The sequence below is a fragment of the Oryctolagus cuniculus genome, chromosome 1, assembly GCF_964237555.1.
Source record: "Oryctolagus cuniculus chromosome 1, mOryCun1.1, whole genome shotgun sequence".
In the NCBI taxonomy this organism is placed as follows: domain Eukaryota; kingdom Metazoa; phylum Chordata; class Mammalia; order Lagomorpha; family Leporidae; genus Oryctolagus; species Oryctolagus cuniculus.
In genome coordinates this window covers 212,747,353-212,771,373 of record NC_091432.1, presented here as the reverse complement: position 1 = coordinate 212,771,373, position 24,021 = coordinate 212,747,353, and the positions used below count along the sequence as shown (strand labels likewise).

At 41.9% G+C, this 24,021-nt stretch overlaps 1 protein-coding gene and 1 non-coding gene across 5 annotated transcripts in view; both read left to right on the top strand.

The window, feature by feature from the left end:
* TMEM245 (transmembrane protein 245) overlaps window positions 1–24,021 on the top strand; it is a 109,893-nt gene that overhangs the window by 58,896 nt on the left and 26,976 nt on the right. For 2 of the 4 annotated variants that reach the window (XM_051843365.2, XM_051843366.2), the window contains 5 exons: window positions 2,302–2,400; window positions 3,002–3,133; window positions 3,962–3,997; window positions 10,849–10,971; window positions 11,110–11,255. In XM_051843365.2, coding sequence (XP_051699325.2) covers window positions 2,302–2,400; window positions 3,002–3,133; window positions 3,962–3,997; window positions 10,849–10,971; window positions 11,110–11,255 — 536 coding nt within the window. The remainder of the gene's footprint in view (window positions 1–2,301; window positions 2,401–3,001; window positions 3,134–3,961; window positions 3,998–10,848; window positions 10,972–11,109; window positions 11,256–24,021) is intronic. The other 2 variants (XM_008255796.4, XM_051843382.2) reach the window with 1 other exon arrangement.
* On the top strand, window positions 22,978–23,039 carry MIR32 (microRNA mir-32). Its single transcript, NR_162490.1, has one exon. It is a non-coding gene; the product is annotated as a microRNA mir-32 (primary transcript).

Genomic DNA, 24,021 nt, shown 5'->3' with positions numbered 1-24,021 from the left:
TCAAATAAATAAAAAAATAAATCTTTTTAAAAAAAGGTAAGATGATTATAGAGTACTACCCACTGGCATGTATCAGTCCTGTTCTAGAGATGAGGTTATTTGTCTTAGGTTAGAGGGTTTTCAGATGGCATCCTGACAGCTCTTAATGCTTTCGTGCTTTTTCATGTGCAGACAGCTTGTCATCCACCACCAACAGTACATGTGCTTGAGCGATGCTTCTTCTTCTTCTTCTTCTTCTTTTTTTTTTTTTTTTTTTTTTTGACAGGCAGAGTGGACAGTGAGAGAGAGAGACAGAGAGAAAGGTTTTCCTTTTGCCGTTCATTCACCCTCCAATGGCCGGCACGGCCGGCGCACCGCGCTGATCTGAAGCCAGGAGCCAGGTGCTTCTCCTGGTCTCCCATGGGGTGCAGGGCCCAAGCACTTGGCCACAGCAGAGAGCTGGCCTGGAAGAGGGGCAACCGGGACAGAATCCGGCACCCCGACCGGGACTAGAACCCGGTGTGCCAGCGCCGCAAGGCGGAGGATTAGCCTAGTGAGCCGCGGCACCGGCGAGCGATGCTTCTAATAGCAGTGATAAGTCCCTTAGACTCTGCTCTCCTTGTGACTTCACAGTAGCCTGTGCCTGAGTGTTCCCTTGTGGTCGACAGCACCACAGTTTTGGAAGGAGTGTTTCATAACATGTGAAATTATGCCTGACTGCCCTTTCCTTTAATAGTTGTGGTATTTTAGAGTTATTCACCGCTCTGGTGAGAGAGAGAGACACTGTGTAAAGAGATGGGCTACTGTGGTTGGACAGCCTGGACTGAAGGCTGACTGACAGTTTGAAGCCTCTTCTGGTTAGGACATCTCTGAGGCTGACAAGAGAGGGAGGATTGGTAGTAGGAAGTCATGAGCGGGTCTGACCTTCATGGTGCATTCAAAATAACCCAAGGAAGTTAGACTCTGAGTAATTGTGGCTTTTAATCATTTGGGGTAACTTTCTTTGTTGGATGTTATCTGTTCATAGCCTGCCTATGCTGTAGTTGAAAGAACATCAGAGAACTTTTAACCCTGACTCTGCCACTTAGCTGCATGACCCTGGGCATGTCATAGACCCTTCGCAGTTGTTCTGTCATCTTAAAAGAGCAAAGGTGATGACAAAGTCTTTTCTAACTCTTGGGGTTGTCATAGAATATAGAATACTTTGCAAAGGTAAATGGATTTTATTATATTTACTAGTTTGTGTTTCCTTTATGAATAAATTAATTAAATAATGAAGGCATATTTACATCAAAGATGTCTAATAACTAGTTCAGGTATCTCTAGGGCCAACATCAAGTGGACAAAAAGTAAGTAAATACGTATTTCTTAAAAGGATTTATTTATTTTATTTTAATGGCAGAGTTACAGAGAGGCAAAGGCAGAGAGAGAGAGAGAGAGAGAGAGAGAGAGAGAGATACATTCTGTTCACTGGTTCACTCCCCAGATGGCTGCAATAGCCAGAGCTGTGCTGATCAGGAGCCAGGAGCTTCTTCCAGGTCTTCCACATGGGTGCAGGGGCCATCTTCTACTGCTTTCCCAGGCCATTCCAGAGAGCTAGATTAGAAGTGGAGCAGTTGGGACTCAAACCAGTGCCCATATGGGATGCTGGCACTGCAGGTGGTGGTTTTACCTTCTATGCCACAGCGCCAGTCCCCAGTAAATACATATTGTAATCAAGTATGGCAGAATGGCCACTCTCTCACTAAAAAAAAAAAAAAAAAAAAAAAAAAAAAAAAAAAAAGAATAAATAATTGGTTACCAATTATTGAAAAATTTTTAATATTACAATATGGTTTAAGTAATAAGAAATGGTAGATAATATAATCAGTAGCCTTCCTCTAATCACATTGTCTCATTGAACTTGATTCCCACAAACCCAGAAGCCAGTCTGACCAGTCATCACTATCTGAGACCAGACTTCTTGGCAATCAAACTAAGACAAGGACTTGTATTTATAGTGAAGGCCCTGACATTTTACTTAAAGTTCTGTGAATTCTTGGTAAAGCGATAAATGTAACTTGAGACTTGCGTTTACTGGGTGGGCGCTGAGGTAAGAGGGAAGATTCTTTGCACAGATGGATCAGATAAGTCACTGATACTCATGGCATTTGTGTGCCCCCAGTCTCTGGTACCCTCCAGTAGTTCTCTCAGAGAAAAGAAAAGAAATAAAAAAAGATGAGAGAGGAAAGGACATTGACTGGAAATACAGAACCAGGGGGTTTAATTTTACTGGATTGTGGTTTGAAGTATTAAACCAGATTCTATCTGTATTTTTTCTAGCTTCATAAAATTCTAGGAGATAAGATGAACAACACTGCTGTAATTGAAAAGCAAGTACTGGAACTTTGGGACAGACTGTATCACTCTTGGTTTGTAAAGGTGAGTTGTGTTAGCTGAGGCTTTCCATTGTAAAGTTAGACTGATCTCCTAGATAGTATTAACACTGGACTTTCATTTATTGAAGTTTTTAAATGGCAACGTCTTAAGCCTCAGATCATAACGCTCTGCTTGAGTTGCTGGTTAGTCTCCAGCATTTAGACCCAGAAAGCTGTTGAGAGTTGCAAGGGAAGAGCTCTGTCTTCCACTGGAACTAGGCGTGAGCTGTAGACAGAAGCATATTGCAATGGCTTCATGTTAGACTGTCTAGAGACTCAGGCAGTAGTGGCATTAATTCACTGTCTTAATATAATTAATATGCAGGAACTTCAAAAAGATCATGGACAATGGAATTAAAAGATAAATCTATTTTGGTACAAGATGTTTTGAAATTCATGCATTTGAAGGGGTTTTCAAAAAGTTTGTGGAAAATGTGTAGTATGAAAAAAATTACGCATGGATTTTTTGAGGCCATGACAACCTGCTTATTACCTTTGAATCATTACTGAAGTGCTTAAGTGAGTTTGAAGCAAAATGGCTCGTTTACACTTTGTGTTCTGTAGATTAAGATGGGCACTTCACCTCTGAACTGTTTGGTTTGTAGAACATCACACATTCTGGGAGGCACAAAGGGCACAAGCTGCATGTGAGTCGTCAGAACAGCTGGCTGGGGGACATTCTGGACTGGCAGGATATTGCTTCCTTTGTTCATGAGAACATCGAGACGTTTCTTTCGGTAAGAAATGGTATTTGTAATTAAACTAGACTTCAGAGTAAAAACAGAAATTCCAAGTTCTTTTTACACACTTTGAGGTCTTCAGTTACCCTGTTTTTAATACCCTGACATTTGCAGGTTTGAGAACTCTATAAATGCACTGCAATGATACCTGATACCCATAGGCATTAGGTGTGTATCTCAGCTGATTCTTCTGTGGTTGAAGAGTAACCTAGAGAACTGTAGGCTCTCCGAGTCTCAACTAGGTACCTGTGTCCTCTGGGGTGACCAGATGTCCCCAGCTGGACTACTATTGAGGGACCTGCCTTTCTGGTGGGCAAAGCCCTTGACAGTTGTTCCGGCTGCATGGGAGAGATGGAATGTGCAATGGCTTATCCTGCTGTCTCCCCACCTACTTCCCCACCTCTGTGCACCTTCCGTGCACCTTCCGTGCACCTGTGCCATCTGGCAGCATTGCTGAGGACTGATTACCACGCTTCATTATCCAGAGTGCACTTGTCAAGTGTCCCGGCACATGGCTTTTCACAAAGAGAAAAAGAATTGTCTTGTGAATAAAATTATGGCTTCTGCCAGATTTACAAAAGTCTAGGGTGGCAATGTTGGATTCTTCGGAAAATTTAATTTTTATCAAAGTAATACCTGACCATAGCTGCAAAGTCAGTGCGGTAAGATTTTTATTTAAAAAAATTAACAATGGCCTCCTCTGTGCCTCCGCCTCTCCGTCTCATTCTCCAGGAGCAGTGTCCATCTCTTAGCCTTCTGTGAATGTTTACCTCTGAATTTCTGAAATAATGTTTGTATTGCTCTTTCTTGGTTTTGCCATTTTAGATGTTATCTTTTGACTTCCTACTATGGAAGATGAAGGTAAAGTACAAGTCCCGCCATGCTTGTGCCTCCCCTGAGTTTTCTTACAGCACCTCTGGCACTCACGCCCTTCCCGTCCTTTCCCCGACACAGCTGTAACAGTTTGGAATTAAATTCAGAAATTCTTGTCCTTCAGATTTTGATAATCCCTTTCCTCTGTTTTTTCTAGTCCAGTGGTTTTCAAACTTTTTGGTCTGAGGACTCTAAAGTGCGTATTTACTTGTTTGTTAAGTAACGTTACATGTTAACATAAAGAAAATACGGTTTTCTAAAACAAAAAAGTGAGAAGAATGGCTTCCTTTCACATTTTTGCAAATCTGCTTATTGTCTGGATTCTCTTATCTGCTTCTGTATTCAGTCTTTTGAAGTACGTTGGTCTGGTTGGAATGGATAAAGAAAATCCAGCCTTACAGCAGAAAGTTAGAGAAGAGAGGGTCTTTTAATAACCTTTTCTGAAACAATATTTGAAAATCAGGTCCTTGACTAATTAACACCTGTCTTATCAGAAAAAAAAAATGTTTTAAGAAGCTGTTAAGCTCACAGTGACCGATGTAAAATTTGTAAAGTTATATACATTTTTTTTTCTTTTGAAATCTCAAATTTTGTTGCTGACAACAAATGCTGTCAGTTGTTTTCCTTGAAGTGACAGGCTTGCTCTGTTCACTTTTGAGAAAATTTCTGCCACACCCAAGTCCATCAGTTGTCCTTCTACATAGAAATGATGTCTCTGAGTCGGTGGACTAGTTCAGCTCCCAGCCTAGTCGTGCACATGCTTTGCCTCCAGCCTGCTTGACCTTGGCAAACAGCAGGCAAACATTCACCCAGAATGTTCAAAGACAGCCCTCAAGGATTGACTGATAGTTAATAAAATCAGTCATTTTGACCTCTTCAAAGGGGACATTCTTTTTAAATTTTTACTTATTTTATTTGAAAGGTAGAGAGACAGATGGAGAGAGATTTTCCATCCACTGATCTACTCCTCAAGTGCCAGAAAAACACATGGGCTGGGCCAGGCTCAAGCCAGGAGCCTAGAACTCCATCTGGGTCACCCATGTGGGTGGCAGGGACCCAAGTACTTGAGCATCACCCGCTGCCTCTCAGAGTACATGGTAACAGGAAGCTGTGTTGGAAGTGGAGTAGCTGGGCCTCAAGACAGGTGCTCCCATACAGGATGCAGGCAGCGACTTAGCCACTGTGCCAGATGCCTGCCTGCATATGGGGCACGCTTAAGGGAAGCTGGTGCTGAGTTTGAGATGGTGAAAAGTACAGAGAACCCTGGAGCAGTGAGTGCTACTGCCTTGTGTGCTGCTGGAGCTCCAGCATTTTCATCCACCATTGATTGCCTCTGCACCATCCACGCAGCTGTCAACACAGTCAAAGTGCAAATGTTTCAGGCTTGTTTAAAAACATAGCTCTACCTCGCAGACCCTCCAAAAGGTTTTGGGGGACTCTGATTGTCCGGAGACCATACTTTGAGAACCACTTGTCTGACTTTCAAATGCCTTGATCAGATGTTGGGCCTCTGAGACGGATTCCTTAATTTTCAAAATATCTTTTCTTTTTTTCCTAAGAAATATTATGAACTTAATTTTACAAATCTTGATTGTTTTTAATTTTTGCTATCATGCTTGTAATATCCAGCTGTTCTTTCTGAGGTTCTGACTTTTTTTATTTATTTGTGGGATATTTTAATTAATTTTTTTTTTTTCTGTTTTTTTGAGAGGCAGAGAGAGAAGGAATTTCTGCTGGTTCACTCCACAAATGCCCACAATGGCTGGGACTGGGCCAGTGCCAGAGCCAGAGCCAGAACCAGAACCAGGAGTCAGGAACTCAATCCAAATCTCCCACATAGGTGGCAGGAACCTAATTACTTGAGCCACTATTGCTGCTTCCTAGGGTCTGCATTGGCAGGAAGTTGGAGTGAGGAGCTGAAGATGGGAATCCAACTCAGATACCCCGATATGGACATATTAACCACTAGACCAAAATGTCCACTTATTAAAAAAAATTAAAAATATATATTTTTAAAGATTTTGCTTAATCAAAAGTGACAGAGAGAGGGAAAGACAGAGAAGGAGAGTGTCCATCCATTGCTTTACTCCCCAAATGGCCATGATGGTTAGGGCTGGTCCAGGTCAAAGCCAGGAGCCAAGAACTCTATCTGGGTCTGCCACATGGGTGGCAGGGCTTCAAGTACATGGGCCATCTTCTGCTGCTTTCCTAGGCACATATGCTAGGGAGCTGGATTGGAAATGGAGCAACCAGGCCTTGAACCTGTGCTCTGATATGGGATCTTACATTTCAGGCAGTGGCTTAACCTGCACCATATTTTTAAAAATTATTCTATTCTATTACTAATAAAAGTTTTAAAATGGTGTTTTTGCTTTGTTTGCTCTGAATCTCTTTCAGGTTTTTTTGCTTTCTCCTCCATTAGGCTGTCCTTAAATTTTTAGTGACCCTTTGTAATCTCTTCCTAAGAATGAAAAACTTAACAGACTGTAGGAGAGCCCAGTTTCATCCCCTTCCAAGGACCTTGCAGTCAACTTTTTAATGCCCAGTGCATATATAAGATATTGCATCATCCAGTAATATAGTGACTGTTGGTTTCTCCCATAATTCCTTTGGTAGTTGAATTTTAAAGGATGTGCTACTAATTGTCATTATTGAATAAAATTAAGAGAGAGAGATAATACAGAAAAGTGATCATCTAAATTTGATAGATTATTAAGAAAAGGATAGGCAGGTTTCAAAACTAAAATAACTATGTATTAAAAAAAAAAAAGGAAGTTACACTTCCCATATACTCAACACATTTAAATACTGAATGTGGAGAGAACAGTTCAGGGAACAGATGATATAATGGTTTTTATATCAAATTATTTTCTGTAAAATTTTGTGCTAGGTGCTTTATTATTTTTCATTTTTTTAAGATTTATTTATTTTACTTGAAAGAGTTACACAGAGAAGGAGAGGCAGAGGGGCTGGGGATTGGTCTTTCATCCACTGGTTCACTTCCCAAATGGCCGCCACAGCTGGAGCTGCGTTGATCCGAAGCCAGGAGTCAGGAGCTTCTTCCAGGTCTCCCATGTAGGTGCAGGGGCCCAAGAATTTGGGCTATCTTCTACTGCTTTCCCAGTCCATAGCAGAGAGGTAGATGGGAAGTGGAGCAGCCAGGACTTGAACCAGCACCCATATGGGATGCCGGCACTGCATGCTGTGGCTTTACCTGCTACACCACAGCCCCAGCCCTACTAGGTGCTTTATAAATATTTTCAAATTTAATTCTTCCAAAGAATCTGTGAAGCCAAGGTAATTTCCTTATTTTGATAACAAAATAATGGGCTCAGAGGTATTAAATTGTTAGCCATAAGTAACTGTCAGGACTCAATTCTGTTTGCCTTTCCTTGGCTCCAGAGGCCAAGCTTTTCATGTAATGTCATGTTATATTCCAACTTGTATTTCTTCCTCTGGAGGAGGCTGTGTGTCTTAGCTACACTTTCATGGTTTTAGTTGCTTTGTTTTGTTTTCTTTTTTAGTCTCATAGTTAACAGGCTGCTCATGGCCAATCCTGCTTGAGAAATCTTCCCAGTGTATTTCAGAATACATTGAGTCCCCTAATTTCACACTCCTTTTGCATTTATTATTTTTACCCTTCTTTTGATACTTGAAGATATTTTACTTTATTTTTTTCAGTGTTAGAAAAAGTTTACTTGGAAAACAGAGAGAGAGAAAGAGAGACATCTTCATCTATTGACTCACTGTCCAAATGCCCACAAAAACCAAGATTGAGAGAGACAGAGCGAGAGACCTTCCTTCTGCTGGTTCATGTAACTAGACGCTTGGAAAGGGGTGCAGGCATCCTGAGAGGCAGCTTAACTTGCTGCGCCGCAACGCCTGCCCCCTCTTCTTCAGTTTTTGACTTTCATGTTAGTACCTGATCTTCCTGACTAGATTTTAAGTTCTTGGAACTGGATGGAATTTCATTTATCACTACTTTAGAATCTAGCATGCTGTTAGGTTCTCCAAGAAATTGAGAAGTACAAGCACATGATAGCTTGGACAACAATGATGTTTGTGTTTAGAAGCGCAGAGGCAGAGTTGAAATGGTGTTTGGAGTCCACCTAGCCCAGTTCCTTCCTCTATAGACAGATAAGGAAGGACAGCAGCACTCACATGGTCTCCAGGTTCCGCGCAGGTTCTCCAAGTCAGAGAGAGATAGCCCGTTCCTGCTGGGACTTCTGCATCCTTGCACAGTTCTGTTCTTCCTCTTTTTTGCCCCTGAGCTGCTTCCTTTGAGATGCCTTCACTGGCTCCGTAGAAGGTAAGCTAATGGCTCTTAGTGTGGACCTGGGAAGCCAAACTAATAATCAGAGGCGGTAGGCTCGAAGGAAAGGGTGAGAACAGCTGGAAGATGGTGAGGCCGCCCAACTTGGCTCATGTTTTCTGCTTTTGGGTACCTTTTTTTGCACAGTTGCATTTTGTTTTCACAGTTTCAGGGGCCTTATTTCTCCTTCCTGTACTGATTTCCTCCTTTCTAAGCTCAGTGTATACATTAAAACTACTTTGTCTTTAGGACTTAGTTAATATTCTTGGAGATGTCCTCTCAAAAAAATTTCTCCAGATGATTCTTTCTTTCAAATAAAGTTACTTGATTGTTGTTGACATCTACAATTAATGTAATTTGGTTAATTTCTGAAGAATTACCACAGGGAGTTTTCGATCCATGTGACTCAGAAACTATTTAATTTTTTTTAATGAAAAATTCCAGAATGACTGAAGCCCCCAAAAGACTGCTTGTCAAAATCACAAGTAAAGGCATTGTTGGTTTGTTTCTTGGAATCACTGGTGTTGTTCATTCATTCGTTATCCCACAAGGTCAAACGGTCAGTCATGCATATTTTTGTAGGCATTGGGAAACATTTTCAGGATTTTTATGTAAGGAGTTTTTGTAAATGAAACCAGCCTACTGAAGTTCTCTTCTAAAGACTGAGCTGAGATTTGCAAGAAATGTGGAGGGCAACAAAATGTGCCTTTATAAATGGTGCATTTGAAGCATGAATGGAATGGGTAGGCCTTTCACAGAACAGATGGCATAGACTGGACATGTGACAGAAAGCAGTGCTGCTGTTTTGTGTATGGCCCCAAAATAAAAATCAGACATTATGAGTTCTGGTCCCAGCTCTGTTTCTGCTTCTTAGCTCTGTGCCCATGGACAAGTTTTAAAAAAAAATCTCTGAGCTTCAGTTTGTATACCTGTCAAACAGAGATGATATCACCTGCCTTGCTGTGCTCACTGCATTGTGCTGCGGTTTGTGGAAGCATTTTGAAAACTCTTACAGAAGGAGTTTTCCTAATTGTTTTGCTGCCATGTTTTTATTAGGAGGAAGGGAAATCCACTTGGGAAGAATAGAACAGACATAAGGGATGTCAGTTTCACAAAGAGATAGGAACTGGAAACATGCCTGTATGCTGTAAACATTGTACATCTTCCTTTTAATAACTTCTGTCTCCATATGTGGTTCTTGTGAATTAGTAGGTGATGGGTCAGCCAAACTCAGTAGGTCTGAGTATCATAGTTGTTGCTGTGTCAGGAATGATTTTCAGCAGAGCTCTGCCTTTAACCCTGCCTATTCATTACTTTTATTGTGATTTTAATAAATTATATCAGTGATGCTTTTTATATTGGTTGATGAATCCAGGTTGGTCGTGGGGATGATAGAGGGTAGGCACCTAATAAGACAAATGCTAGCACTTTGTGACCTGTGTCTATGATCCTCTAGGGCAAATATAACCACAGTTGTTTGCTGGCATTTTCTCCTGTAGATATTTTTTTTCCATACATGCCATTTTTACATAGTTACAAACAAAGTGTAAAATTCTTATATTCTGCCTTTTTTTTTTTTTTTAAGATTTATTTGAAAGAGAGAGAGGGAGAGACAGAAAGATGTCTTCCATCATCCAGTTCATTGCCCAAATACCCATAAGAGCTGGGATTGGGCCAGGCTGAAGTCAGGAGCTAGGAGCTTCTTCCGGGTCTCCCACACACTTGACAGGGGCCTAAGTACTAGGTCCATCTTCCACTGCTTTCCCAGGCCATTAGCAGGGAGCTGGATTGGAAGTGGAGCAGCAGAGACTTGAACTGGTGTCCATATGTGATGCTGGCATTTCACGTGGCAGCTTTACCCACTACACCATAATGTTAGCCCCTATATTCTGGTTTCTAAGCTTAGCGTTATATCATAAAGTGCTTTTCCTAGATTTTAGTAGAGATATTTTTGATGACTAATATTATTTGAAGTGGATTCCCTATATTTTACCTAACCATTTTTCTTACTATTTAACATACAGATGTTTTCAGTTGATTTTTTTTTCATTTAGAATTATCCTCAGTTCTTGTCTTTTGAGTTTAAGATACTTAAAAGACTGTAGGAAGTGGCCGGCGCTGTGGTGCAGCGGGTTAAAGCCCTGGCCTGAAGCGCCGGCATCCCATATGGGCACCGGTTCTAGTTCTGGCTGCTCCTTTTCCAATCCAGCTCTCTGCTATGGCCTAGGATAGCAGTAGAAGATGGCCCAAGTCCTTAGGCCCCTGTACCTGCGTGGGAGACCCGGAAGAAGCTCCTGGCTCCTGGCTTCGGATCGGCACAGCTCCGGCCGTTGTGGCTATCTGGGGAGTGAACCAGTGGATGGAAAACTTCTCTCTCTGTCTCTACCTCTCTCTGTAACTCTGTCTTTCAAATAAATAAAATAAATCTTTTTAAAAAAAAAAAGACTGTATGAAAAGCACAGCAGATGGCTCTAGAAACGTCTTTGTTGAGGGTCAGTTCTGACACCCAGCCTTCCCTCTTGCTCAGATCCTGGAGTCTCTGTGGATTGTTATGAGCCGGAACGTGAGCCTGCTTTTCACCACGGTCACCACACTCCTGACCATCCTCTTCTACAGCGGGACTGCCCTGCTCAATTTCGTGCTCTCCCTGGTACGTACGCTAGATAAGGGCGAATCACACTTCCTTCCCCGGTGGGGTGTGCTCTTGGTTCTGTTTTGCATTTGCAGAGGTGATCTGCCTGTCGTATCCAATGTGAGTTTTTAGGAGAAACTGTGCTTTGTTTTGCAGGTCATTTTCCTGACCACACTGTTTTATCTGTTAAGTTCCAGTGATGAGTACTACAAGCCAGTGAAGTGGGTGATAAGCCTGACGCCGCTCTCTCAGCCAGGCCCCTCGTCTAATATTATTGGCCAGTCTGTGGAGGAAGCTATCAGGTAGGGACGACACTGATGCTCTCATTTCCTTCAGGGACTGCTTTCCATGGGCAGCCAGTGTTCTGTCTTGAGTTTCCTGGTAACTGTCAATGCTAAATCAGTGAACGACTGGGATTTTTTAAAACCCTCACCTCATTTTGAGAGACTGATATGAGCGGTGCAAATGTCAGTGAGAAACAAAATCGAAGCAGTTTCGAGGTCGCTCAAGCCTGCGACTAACGAAGATGCAATGGGCTGTCTGCCTCAGCCGTCCATCAGCAGGCCCCTAGCCTGGCTCTCACCACCACTTGACTTGCTTGAGAGAGTTCCCCTGCCACCCTCACCCTGCTATCCTCTCAGTACCCTCCTGTGTTCTCAGTGTTCTAGCGTTGCTCTGGGAGGCAGGGTGGAATCCTGGCCTCCCTGATTCTTCCTCCCTCCATCTGCAGCCAGACTTTGCCTCAGCACAAGTGGATTGGGTACTAGAAAGCAATGGTCTTGCATTATCTCCAAGTTGTGCATGCTTTGTGGGCTCTGGCCAGAAACTCCCATCATGCCTTCAGTAGTCCATGTATTGAAGACTGTTGCTGAATGAGATTCGTGTGCACTTTTTACTCTCTATGAACTTTTCTTGAGTCAATCGCTCTTGGCCGCCTTTCATTTTTCCTCTTCATTGTTTCTGGTAAGGAGAGGCCTTTTGCAGGTTATGCCTCTCTCAGCTGCTCCCCTAGTCCCTGTCATTTTGTTCATTAACAAAGCTACATTTTTACCTCTTGTCAAACTCAAACTCTCACATTATCCAATGCAGTACCTTTTTTTAATAAGTTATTAATTAGCTAGGTGGTCTTAAACTTCTCTTAAATGGTGAATCTGGCTGGCATTTCTGTTTCCATTTGTTTTGTTTTGTTTTGTTTTTTGACAGGCAGAGTGGACAGTGAGAGAGAGAGACAGAGAGAAAGGTCTTCCTTTTGCTGTTGGCTCACCCTCCAATGGCCGCTGCAGCCAGTGTGCTGTGGCTGACGCTCCGCGCTGATCTGAAGCCAGGAGCCAGGTGCTTCTCCTGGTCTCCCATGCGGGTGCAGGGCCCAAGCACTTGGGCCATCCTCCACTGCACTCCCAGGCCACAGCAGAGGGCTGGACTGGAAGAGGAGCAACCGGGACAGAATCCAGCACTGTGACCGGGACTAGAACCCGGTGTGCCAGCGCCGCAGGCGGAGGATTAGCCTAGTGAGCCGTGGCGGCGGCCTGTATTTTTTTTTTTTTTCCTTAAGGTTTATTTATTTGAAAGGCAGATTAGAGAGGGACCGGGGAGGGAGGAAGATATTCAATCTGCTGATTCACTCCAAAAATGGCTGTAATGGCTGGGGCTGGGCCAGGCCACAGCCAGGAGCTTGGAACTATGTCCAGGTCTTCCACATGGGTGCAGGGGCCCATGAATTTGGGCCATCTTCTGCTGATTTTTCAGGTGCATTAGCAGAGAGCTGGATTGGAAGTGGAGTGGCAGGGACTTGAACTGATGCCCATATGGAATTCTGGTGTTGCTGGTGGTGGCTTAACCTGCTAAGTCACAACACTGGCCTCCATTTCAGAAAACTTGATTTGATCTTGTCATCCCTCCTGACTGATTTCACTATATTCATGTCAGAGCTAGAGAGAATACCACTTTGCTCTAGGAAACCCTCAGTTGCATTCAGGTAGGGTGTATGCTGCTAACACAGATCATTCTTGGAGACTCTGGGCTTCCTTTCGGTAGTAGGTTTTCTTTTTCCTACTAGCAAGGAATAGGTCAGACTTTCACCAATGTCTTGTTTTTTTGGTTGGACTTCAGGTGGAATGGAAAACTCTGTATCACCTCCACTGCACTCCCAGATATCCGTGTGGAGGCTCTCCCTCATCTAAAGGTTCCAGGTTTGGAGCATGTCATCCAGTGTGACAGTCTGGAGGATGCCGCTGTTTTCAGGGGAACATAAAGCTTGTACCCCTTCTCTGTGACCTTTGGTTATCATCCTTAGTCAATGAGAGGATGAAATTCCAGCAATAGACTATCTTTTGTCTGAGGGGTATCTTTCTATCTTAATAAAGGTTTATGCAAATGCTCTGTGGAAAAGACAAATAACCTAAAAAAAGATCTCGAGAGCCGGCAAGATGGCGGAATAGGAAGGGAGCACACTGATAGTCTGGGGAGAGATAGTTTAATAAAAGTGGAGATACTGCAGGTTCAAGGAAGAGTAGAAGAGGAAACAGCAGAAGAAACTCTTCCGGAACGCGTGACTCACAGCGGACCTGCGTGGAGAGCGTGGGAGCCCACAGTTTGGGACATCAGCGGCAGACTCAACACACCAGCGCTGGAACGCGAGGTGAGCCGAACCTCAATAGCCCGAGACACCGGCAGGCAAGCGGAGAGAGGAGACTAGAGGGAATGACCCCCGGGGGGGGAAGTTCACAAGGCTAACTGGAAGAGAGAGAGAGAGAGAGAGAGAGAGAAAAAGGGTGACTAGTACGGACACGGGTTTCTCTCTCTCCGCTCACCTCTCAAGGGCGAGCAAGACAAAGAGCAGGCGCCATCTTGGACATACGTCATAAGCAGAGCGACCTCAGGTCTGCACCGGCCCTGAGCCTAGCAGAAAAACCTGACTCTGGCGGGGCGAATTAACAGGAGATTAGGAGCTAGTAAATTTGTGGTGCTACTGAACTGAGACTGTGAAAAAAGAGACGGTGGGGGAGAGAACTCACGGAATTCACGTGAGCACTCTCCAGAGACGCTACAATTCCGTAACTTTGGCAACCCAGTGGGAGGCTGAAGGAGAATTTGAGCCCACTCTGAGGGCCGAACAGATTCCCTGTGGGGATCTTGGGAAAGAGCTTCCGATCTCTGGCTCCTGTGGGTATATCATTTGCCTGCTAACTACCTCCAACTTCGTTCAGCTGTGTGGAATTACTTCCCTTTTGAATCAAAAAAAAAAAAAAAAAAAAAAAAAAAGAGAGAGAGAGATTTACCACACCTAACCTGGGAGTGTCACCTTTGGCACACCAAACAGAGCTCTCAGGCCACACCCATCTCAAGCCCTAAGGCTCCATCAAAAACAGATAGTCCACTTAATCTAGAGTCATAGTATAACAAGAAAAAGCACCACAGTGAAGAAACCAAATATCTCCAATATGCCAAATAACAAACGCAAAAACCGAGGTAATAAAAACAAGGAAGTCACCATGACGCCCTCAAATGAAAAAGACATCCCAATTCAAGATTATGAAGATGATGACATAGAAGAAATGCAAGAAGCAGATCTCAAAAAATTGATAAGAACATTAAGAAGTTCTCAAAAACAAATTCTGGAACTACACAAATCCTTAATGGACAAGATAGAAAATCTCTCTCGTGAAAATGAAATATTAAGGAGGAATCAAAATGAAACGAAACAACTAGTACAACAGGAAACTGTGATAGTGACTGAAGTGAAGAATTCAATAGATCAAATGAAAAACACAATAGAGAGCCTTACAAACAGAATGGGTGAAGCAGAAGAGAGAATATCGGACTTAGAAGACAGAGAACAGGAAAGGATACAGTCAGACCAAAGAAAAGAAGAGGAAATTAGAAATCTGAAACATATTGTCGGGAATCTTCAGGATACTATTAAAAAACCCAACATTCGGGTTCTAGGAGTTCCTGAAGGCATGGAGAGGGAGAAAGGATTAGAAGGCCTTTTTAGTGAGATATTAGCAGAAAATTTCCCAGGTTTGGAGAAGGACAGAGAAATCCTAGTACAGGAAGCCCACAGAACCCCTAATAAACACGACCAAAAGAGATCCTCACCACGACACGTTGTAATTAAACTCTCCACAGTGAAACATAAAGAAAAGATCCTAAAATGTGCAAGAGAGAAACGTCAGATTACTCTCAGAGGATCTCCAATCAGACTCACAGCTGACTTCTCATCAGAAACCCTACAAGCTAGGAGGGAATGGCGAGATATAGCCCAGGTACTAAGAGAGAACAACTGCCAGCCCAGAATATTATATCCTGCAAAGCTATCATTTGTGAATGAAGGTGAAATAAAGACTTTTCATTGCAAACAGAAATTGAAAGAATTTGTTGCCACTCGTCCAGCCCTGCAAAAGATGCTTAAAGATGTGTTACACACAGAAACACAGAAACACAGTCATCAATATGAAAGAAGGTAAAGGAAGGAAACCAAGGAAGGAAACCTCACAGCAAAAGATCACAGGGAATTCAAAGCATATATTAGAACTTATCTTTGGCAAATGGCAGGGCAAAGTTACCACTTATCATTAGTCACTTTGAACGTGAATGGCCTGAACTGTCCAGTTAAAAGACACCGATTGGCTGATTGGGTTAAGGAACAAAACCCATCTATATGCTGCTTACAAGAAACACATCTTTCCAACAAAGATCCATACAGACTGAAAGTGAAAGGCTGGAAAAAGATATACCATGCCAACAGAAATGAAAAAAGAGCGGGCGTAGCCATCTTAATATCGGACAACATAAACTTTACCACAAAAACTGTTAAGAGAGACAAAGAGGGACACTATATCATGATTAAGGGATCAATTCAACAGGAAGATATAACAATTATCAATGTATATGCACCTAACTACAGGGCACCAGTTTATCTAAAAGATTTATTAACGGACTTAAAGGGAGACTTAGACCCCAATACAGTAGTACTGGGGGACTTCAATACTCCACTCTCAGAAATAGACAGATCATCCGGTCAGAAGATCAACAAGGATACAGTAGATTTAAACGACACTATAGCCCAAATGGATCTAACAGATATATACAGAACTTTCAATCCTACAGCTAAAGATTTTACATTCTTCTCAGCAGTACATGGAAGCTTCTCTAGGATTGACCACATACTAGGCCATAAAGCAAGTCTCAGCAAATTCAAAAGAATTAGAATCATACCATGCAGCTTCTCAGACCATAAAGGAATGAAGTTGGAAATTAGTAACTCAGGAATCCCTAGAGCATACGCAAACACATGGAGATTGAACAACATGCTCCTGAATGAACAATGGGTCATAGAAGAAATCAAAAGAGAAATCAAAAACTTTCTGGAAGTAAATGAGGATAACAGCACAACATACCAAAACTTATGGGACACAGCAAAAGCAGTGTTAAGAGGAAAGTTTATATCAATAGGTGCCTACATCAAGAAATTGGAAAGACACCAAATAGATGAGCTTTCAATTCACCTCAAGGATCTAGAAAACCTACAGCAAATCAGACCCAAATCTAGTAGGAGAAGAGAAATAATTAAAATCAGAGAAGAAATCAACAGGATTGAATCAAGAAAAACATTACAAAAAATCAGCCAAACGAAGAGCTGGTTTTTTGAAAAAATAAACAAAATTGACACCCCATTGGCCCAACTAACTAAAAAAAGAAGAGAAAAGACCCAAATCAATAAAATCAGAGATGAAAAAGGAAATGTAACAACAGACACCACAGAAATAAAAAGAATCGTCAGAAATTACTACAAGGACTTGTATGCCAGCAAACAGGGAAACCTATCAGAAATGGAGAGATTCCTGGACACATGCAACCTGCCTAAATTGAACCAGGAAGACATCGAAAACCTAAACAGACCCATAACTGAGACAGAAATTGAAACAGTAATAAAGGCCCTCCCAACAAAGAAAAGCCCAGGACCAGATGGATTCACTGCTGAATTCTACCAGACGTTTAAAGAAGAACTAACTCCAATTCTTCTCAAACTATTCAGAACAATCGAAGAAGAGGGAGTCCTCCCAAATTCTTTCTATGAAGCCAGCATCACCTTAATTCCTAAGCCAGAGAAAGATGCAGCACTGAAAGAGAATTACAGACCAATATCCCTGATGAACATAGATGCAAAAATCCTCAATAAAATTCTCGCCAATAGAATGCAACAACACATCAGAAAGATCATCCACCCAGACCAAGTGGGATTTATCCCTGGTATGTAGGGATGGTTTAATGTGCGCAAGACAATCAATGTGATATACCACATTAACAGACTGCAGAAGAAAAACCATATGATTATCTCAATAGATGCCGAGAAAGCATTTGATAAAATACAACACCCGTTCATGATGAAAACTCTAAGCAAACTGGGTTTGGAAGGAACATTCCTCAATACAATCAAAGCAATCTATGAAAAACCCACAGCCAACATCCTATTGAATGGGGAAAAGTTGGAAGCATTTCGACTGAGATCTGGCACCAGACAGGGATGCCCACTCTCACCACTGCTATTCAATATAGTTCTGGAGGTTCTAACCAGAGCTATTAGGCAAGAAAAAGAAATTAAAGGGATACAAATTGGGAAGGAAGAACTCAAACTATCCCTCTTTGCAGATGACATGATTCTGTATTTAGGGGACCCAAAGAACTCTACTAAGAGACTATTGGAACTCATAGAAGAGTTTGGCAAAGTAGCAGGGTATAAAATCAATGCACAAAAATCAACAGCCTTTGTATACACAGACAATGCCATGGCTGAGGAAGAACTTCTAAGATCAATCCCATTCACAATAGCTACAAAAACAATCAAATACCTTGGAATAAACTTAACCAAAGACGTTAAAGATCTCTACGATGAAAATTACAAAACCTTAAAGAAAGAAATAGAAGAGGATACCAAGAAATGGAAAAATCTTCCATGCTCATGGATTGGAAGAATCAATATCATCAAAATGTCCATTCTCCCAAAAGCAATTTACAGATTCAATGCAATACCAATCAAGATACCGAAGACCTTCTTCTCAGATCTGGAAAAAATGGTGCTGAAATTTATATGGAGGCACAAGAGACCTCGAATAGCTAAAGCAATCTTGTACAACAAAAACAAAGCCGGAGGCATCACAATACCAGATTTCAGGACATACTACAGGGCAGTTGTAATTAAAACAGCATGGTACTGGTACAGAAACAGATGGATAGACCAATGGAACAGAATTGAAACACCAGAAATCAATCCAAACATCTACAGCCAACTTATATTTGATCAAGGATCTAAAACTAATTCCTGGAGCAAGGACAGTCTATTCAATAAATGGTGCTGGGAAAACTGGATTTCCACGTGCAGAATCATGAAGCAAGACCCCTACCTTACACCTTACACAAAAATCCACTCAACATGGATTAAAGACCTAAATCTACGACCTGACACCATCAAGTTACTAGAGAACATTGGAGAAACCCTTCAAGATATTGGCACAGGCAAAGAATTTCTGGAAAAGACCCGGGAGGCACAGGCAGTCAAAGCCAAAATCAACTATTGGGATTGCATCAAATTGAGAAGTTTCTGTACTGCAAAAGAAACAGTCAGGAGAGTGAAGAGACAACCGACAGAATGGGAAAAAATATTTGCAAACTATGCAACAGATAAAGGGTTAATAACCAGAATCTACAAAGAGATCAAGAAACTCCACAAAAACAAAACCAACAACCCACTTAAGAGATGGGCCAAGGACCTCAATAGACATTTTTCAAAAGAGGAAATCCAAATGGCCAACAGGCACATGAAAAAATGTTCAAGGTCATTAGCAATCAGGGAAATGCAAATCAAAACCACAATGAGGTTTCACCTCACCCCGGTTAGAATGGCTCACATGCAGAAATCTACCAACAACAGATGCTGGCGAGGATGTGGGGAAAAAGGGACACTAACCCACTGTTGGTGGGAATGCAAGCTGGTCAAGCCACTATGGAAGTCAGTCTGGAGATTCCTCAGAAACCTGAAGATAACCCTACCGTTCGACCCAGCCATCCCACTCCTTGGAATTTACCCAAAGGAATTTAAATTGGCAAATAAAAAAGAGGTCTGCACCCTAATGTTTATTGCAGCTCAATTCACAATAGCTAAGACCTGGAACCAACCTAAATGCCCATCAACGATAGACTGGATAAAGAAATTATGGGATATGTACTCTTTAGAATACTATACCGCAGTAAGAAACAACGAAATCCAGTCATTTGCAACAAAATGGAGGAATCTGGAACACATCATGCTGAGTGAAATAAGCCAGTCCCAAAGGGACAAATACCATATGTTCTCCCTGATCGGTGACGACTGACTGAACACCAAGAGGGAAACCTGTTGGAGTGAGGTGGACACTATGGGAAATGGTGGCTTGATCAGCATAGCCCTGACTGTTAATGAACAACTTAATACATTATCCCTCTTAGTAGTTTTTTTTATCTGTTCTACTTAATATGACTGGTTTAGATCTGTAATTGATGCACAGTTATTCTTAAGTGTTGAAAATTAACTGAAATGTGATCCCTGTTGAACATGGTGGTGGGAATGGGAGAGGGAAGAGATGTATAATTTGGGACATGCTCAGGCTGACTTGCCCCAAGTGGTGGAGTTGGAAGCATACCAGGGGATTCCAATTCAATCCCATCGAGGTGGCATGTACCAATGCCATCTCACTGTTCCAGGTGATCAGTTTCAGTTCACAGTTGGTCATGGTGAAGGGACTGGGAGTCAAAGGGAGCACATAGACAAGTCTAGTACCTGTTAACGCTAACTGATGGAGTAAATAAAGGGGAGAGTGATCCAACATGGGAAGTGAGATACTCAGCAGACTCATAGAATGGCAGACGTCCTAAATAGCACTCTGGCCTCAGAATCAGCCCTAAAGGCATTCGGAGCTGGCTGAAAAGCTCATGAGAGTATTTCAGGCATGGAAAGCCAAGACACTCTGGCAAAAGATCTCTGCGAGTGAGATCCCAGTGGAAAGAACAGGTCATCAAAGAAGGAGGTACCTTTCTCTGAAGGGAGGAGAGAACCTCCACTTTGACTATGACCTTGTCTAAACAAGATAAGAGTCGGAGAACTCAGAGGGCTTCCATAGCCTTGGAAACTCATGACTGGAGCATAGGAAGATTACTGATGCCATAGACAGGAGTGTCAATTGGTAAAGTCAACAACAGGAGTCACTGTGCACTTACTCCTCATGTAGGATCTCTATCGTTAATGTGCTGTACATTGAGATTTAATGCTATAACGAGTACTCAAACAATATATTTCACTTTGTGTTTCTATGGGGGTGCAAACTGTTGAAATCCTTACTTAATGCATACTAAACTGATCCTCGGTAAAAAAAAAAAAAAAAAAAAAAAAAAAAAAAAAAAAAAAAAGAAAAAGAAATTATCAATTCCCAACTTGACTCTCACTGGGATTAAACATGACAATAGGTCTGCTCTGATTTCATCATCATTTAAAAAAAATCATCTATTATTTTTCACTTTATGTTTCTGTGTGGGAGCAAACTGTTGAAATCCATACTTAATGTATACTAAGCTGATCTTCTGTATATTAAGATAATCGAAAATGAATCTTGATGTGAATGGAAGGGGAGAGGGAGTGGGAAAGGGGAGGGTTGTGGGTGGGAGGGACGGTATGGGGGGGAAGCCATTGTAATCCATAAGTCGTACTTTGGAAAATTATATGCATTAAATAAAAGTTAAAAAAAAAAAAAAAAAGACAAATAACCTCTCCCCTCCCAACAGGCTGAAGCTATTGAATCTGCCATAGCAAAAGCTGGCAAGAATCCTCTTATCAGTTTGATGCCAAGCCTTACAGAGAATGATACCTTGTCCATAAAGAGCTTCTAGAAAGAGCATGCTTCCTTTCCCCAGAGTTAGCTACATTAGCCCTGACTCATTCTCACAAAATCTCTTCTATTTTCCATCCATGGCTCCTGAATTTTCTCTTGTTCTGCTTTCTCAGAGTCAGCCACTTGCTGACTATCCAGTGAATGTCTGCCATTGAGTTCCCACCTTTGTTGTTTTAAGCTTCATTCCTTCGTGCCACAGTTGCACATGGGAGGTCCGTGGAGCTGTGGTTTGCCCTGAGGTCTGTGTCGTTGCACCTTCTTCCAGGAGGAGCTGACTGGTGGAGACAGTCATAAGTTTGTAGTGTTGCTCAGACCTTTAAAGTAGGCACACAAAACTGGCTGCTGGGCTTGTAGGTCTTTCTCTTGGGGGAGAATCTGAGATTAGAGAGTGCTGTCATCCAGATGAGGGAATATTTATTTTTCAAATCAGACTTGCCTTATCTTCTTGGGAGTACACACTGATTATGCACTATCACAGGAGCCTATGTACAATGAGATAAAAACCATTCATTTTATTGTCACCTTATTTTTAATAAACAAAACAAAAGGATCCTAAGTGCCAACACTGTAATCCTAATGGTTTCCAAAGCTGATAGATTATTGTGAGTCTAATAAATGTGGTATAATCTGGATAATGTGTTATGGCCTAAGCCATTTTTCTAACCAAAGCTGTATAAAATTATTTAAGTTAAAGATGATTATTATTTTTTAAAGATTTATTTTATTTATTTGAAAGACAGACTTATATAGAGAGGTAGAGACATCTGGTTCACTCCCCAGATGGCTGCAACGGCTAGGGCTGTGCTGATCCGAAGCCAGGAGCCAGGATCCTCTTCCGGGTCTCCTACATGGGTGCAGAGGACTTGGACTATCTTCCACTGCTTTCCCAGGCCATAGCAGGGAGCTGGATCGGAAGAGGAGTAGCCGGGACTAGAACCAGCGCCCATATGAGATGCCAGCACTTCATGCCAGGGTTTCAACCCGCTGCACCACAGCGCTGGCCCCTAGTTAAAGATTATAATTCAAGGTATTTTTTTTTTTTTTAAGATTTATTTATTTGAAAGACCAAGTGACAGGGAGAGACGGAGGAGAAAATTTCCATCTACTGATTTACTTCTCAAATAGTCACAACAGCCAGGGATGGGCCAGGCTGAAGCCGGGAGCCGTGAACTCCAGCTGAGTCTCCCACGTGGGTGGTAGGAACCCAAGTTCTTGGGCTGTCTTCTGCCTCTAAGGCACATTAGCAGGAAGACGGATCAGAAATGAAGTAGCCATGATTCAAACTGGCAATCTGATCTAGGATGTGGACCTTCTAGAAAAATTTTTAATAAGATTTATTTATTGATCTGAAAGGCAGACTGTCAGAGAGAGGGAGATCTTCTAGGATGTGGGCCTTCTAAGTGGTGGTTTAATCTACTGCACCACTAAACCTGGCCCCAAGGTGAAATTTTTGCAGTGCAAGTCCTTTGGACTAATTTTTTTTTAACTGGATCATACTAACAAATTAAAATTTACAGGTTCAATATATGTTCCTCTGGAGGAGCCTTCCCGTATAAACAATGTAGCAGTGAGTTCTAAGAGCTCTTGTCACATTTCTCATTCTGAAGGGTTGTGTTCAAGAAGCAGTATGTTTCTTCATAGAGGAAGATTCTAAGAGGAAAAAAGATCCAAATTATTATGCAAACATTGTAATGCCCTCCAAGTGCAGTTTAGTCTGAAAATGATCAGTGATATCAGAGTTTTAAGCACCGGTCAGTAATCACCGTCAACGTAGCTGTTGCTGATATGATCCATCAGTAAGTTAAAAGTGTAACTGAAGTGGTGGGACTGCATGACCAGTGAAAGTGTCTGTTCTTGAAGTTTGAAACTTGTGATGCCTTTCTGTCTTGCTGAATTTTTGAACCTTAGTTATTATTTTAATTCTGAATATGTATTCTAAGTGGAATACACTTGTGATTGGGTGTTCATTTCATAAGTTTTTGAGTTGGTGGCATGCATCCTTTTTCCCAAACCATTTTCCTCCCTTTAGCAGCATGTTGTCTCCTGAATGTGTACATCACACCCTTCTTCCCCGATGCTCCCATTCTGCTTGCTCTGGTGGAGATATTGCACATTACTAAGTTGCATGTTGTCACGGCCTCAATGCAATTTAGTGTGTGTGATATTTTCACATGAGTGCATGCACACGGGTATGGCTCTTGCTTGCTGGGATTACGGCTTTTCCGTGCTGGTGGGTGCAGGTCCTGCTGATAAATTGGGAGAATGTGGGTGCCGTAGGTTCTCATTTGGAAAGCAAAGATGCTTCCAATTCCTACCCCCAGTTTTGGAGAATTAAAAGGGGGTTTAAAAATAGCATTGATCATTTAATAAATCAGTATTTGCATTTTTACTTTAAACCAGTTATTCATTGGAAAAATATTCTTATGGATTTAAGGTATAAATAATTTGTTTAGGTAACAATATATAAAGAAGAATTGAAAGCTGTTAAAAATGTGTTTTTGTTTATTTGAAGAAATCTCTGCTAACACTGAAACAGAGAGGCATAATCTCTAGTGAATACCCAGGAGTTCTTAAGTAGTAATCAGGACGGCGAATGTATGCCTTTTAACCTGCTTAACTAAAGATTGGTCTGATATGCCTGAATCTTTATATTTTTAAGTTTCCAAGGAAAAAGCCTTAACATTTTTTGTCTTATATTTAGTTTCTCAATCTGATGCTTAACAATTGCTATATTCACTTTAATAGGCTCATAATAGAACTGGTTTAGGCTCAAGTCTTTACTCTTTGCCATGTAATTGAAACAAACCCTTTTTATTTTTTAGTTAGCATTAGAGTAAACATCCATGATCACTTAGCGTTATCAAGGACACAGAACTATATATTAATGACATAAAAATACTGAGTTCATATTACTATAGCCAGAGTCTCCAGATAAGGTGATGCGATGCCACTGTGGTGTTCCTTTGGCTCACGGCTGTTGGTGGCGTGCACTGGGGCTGCTGCATCGGCGGCGCTTCCCTGTGTTCCTGTGCAGCTCTCTTGGTCTGTGTGCAGAGCCTGGGCTGCCCACCACTCTGGAAGTCCAGTGTGACCCGGTTTCTACACTGTGCTGTGGAGTGGGGTCTCTGGGCAGATGAACGAGGCAAGT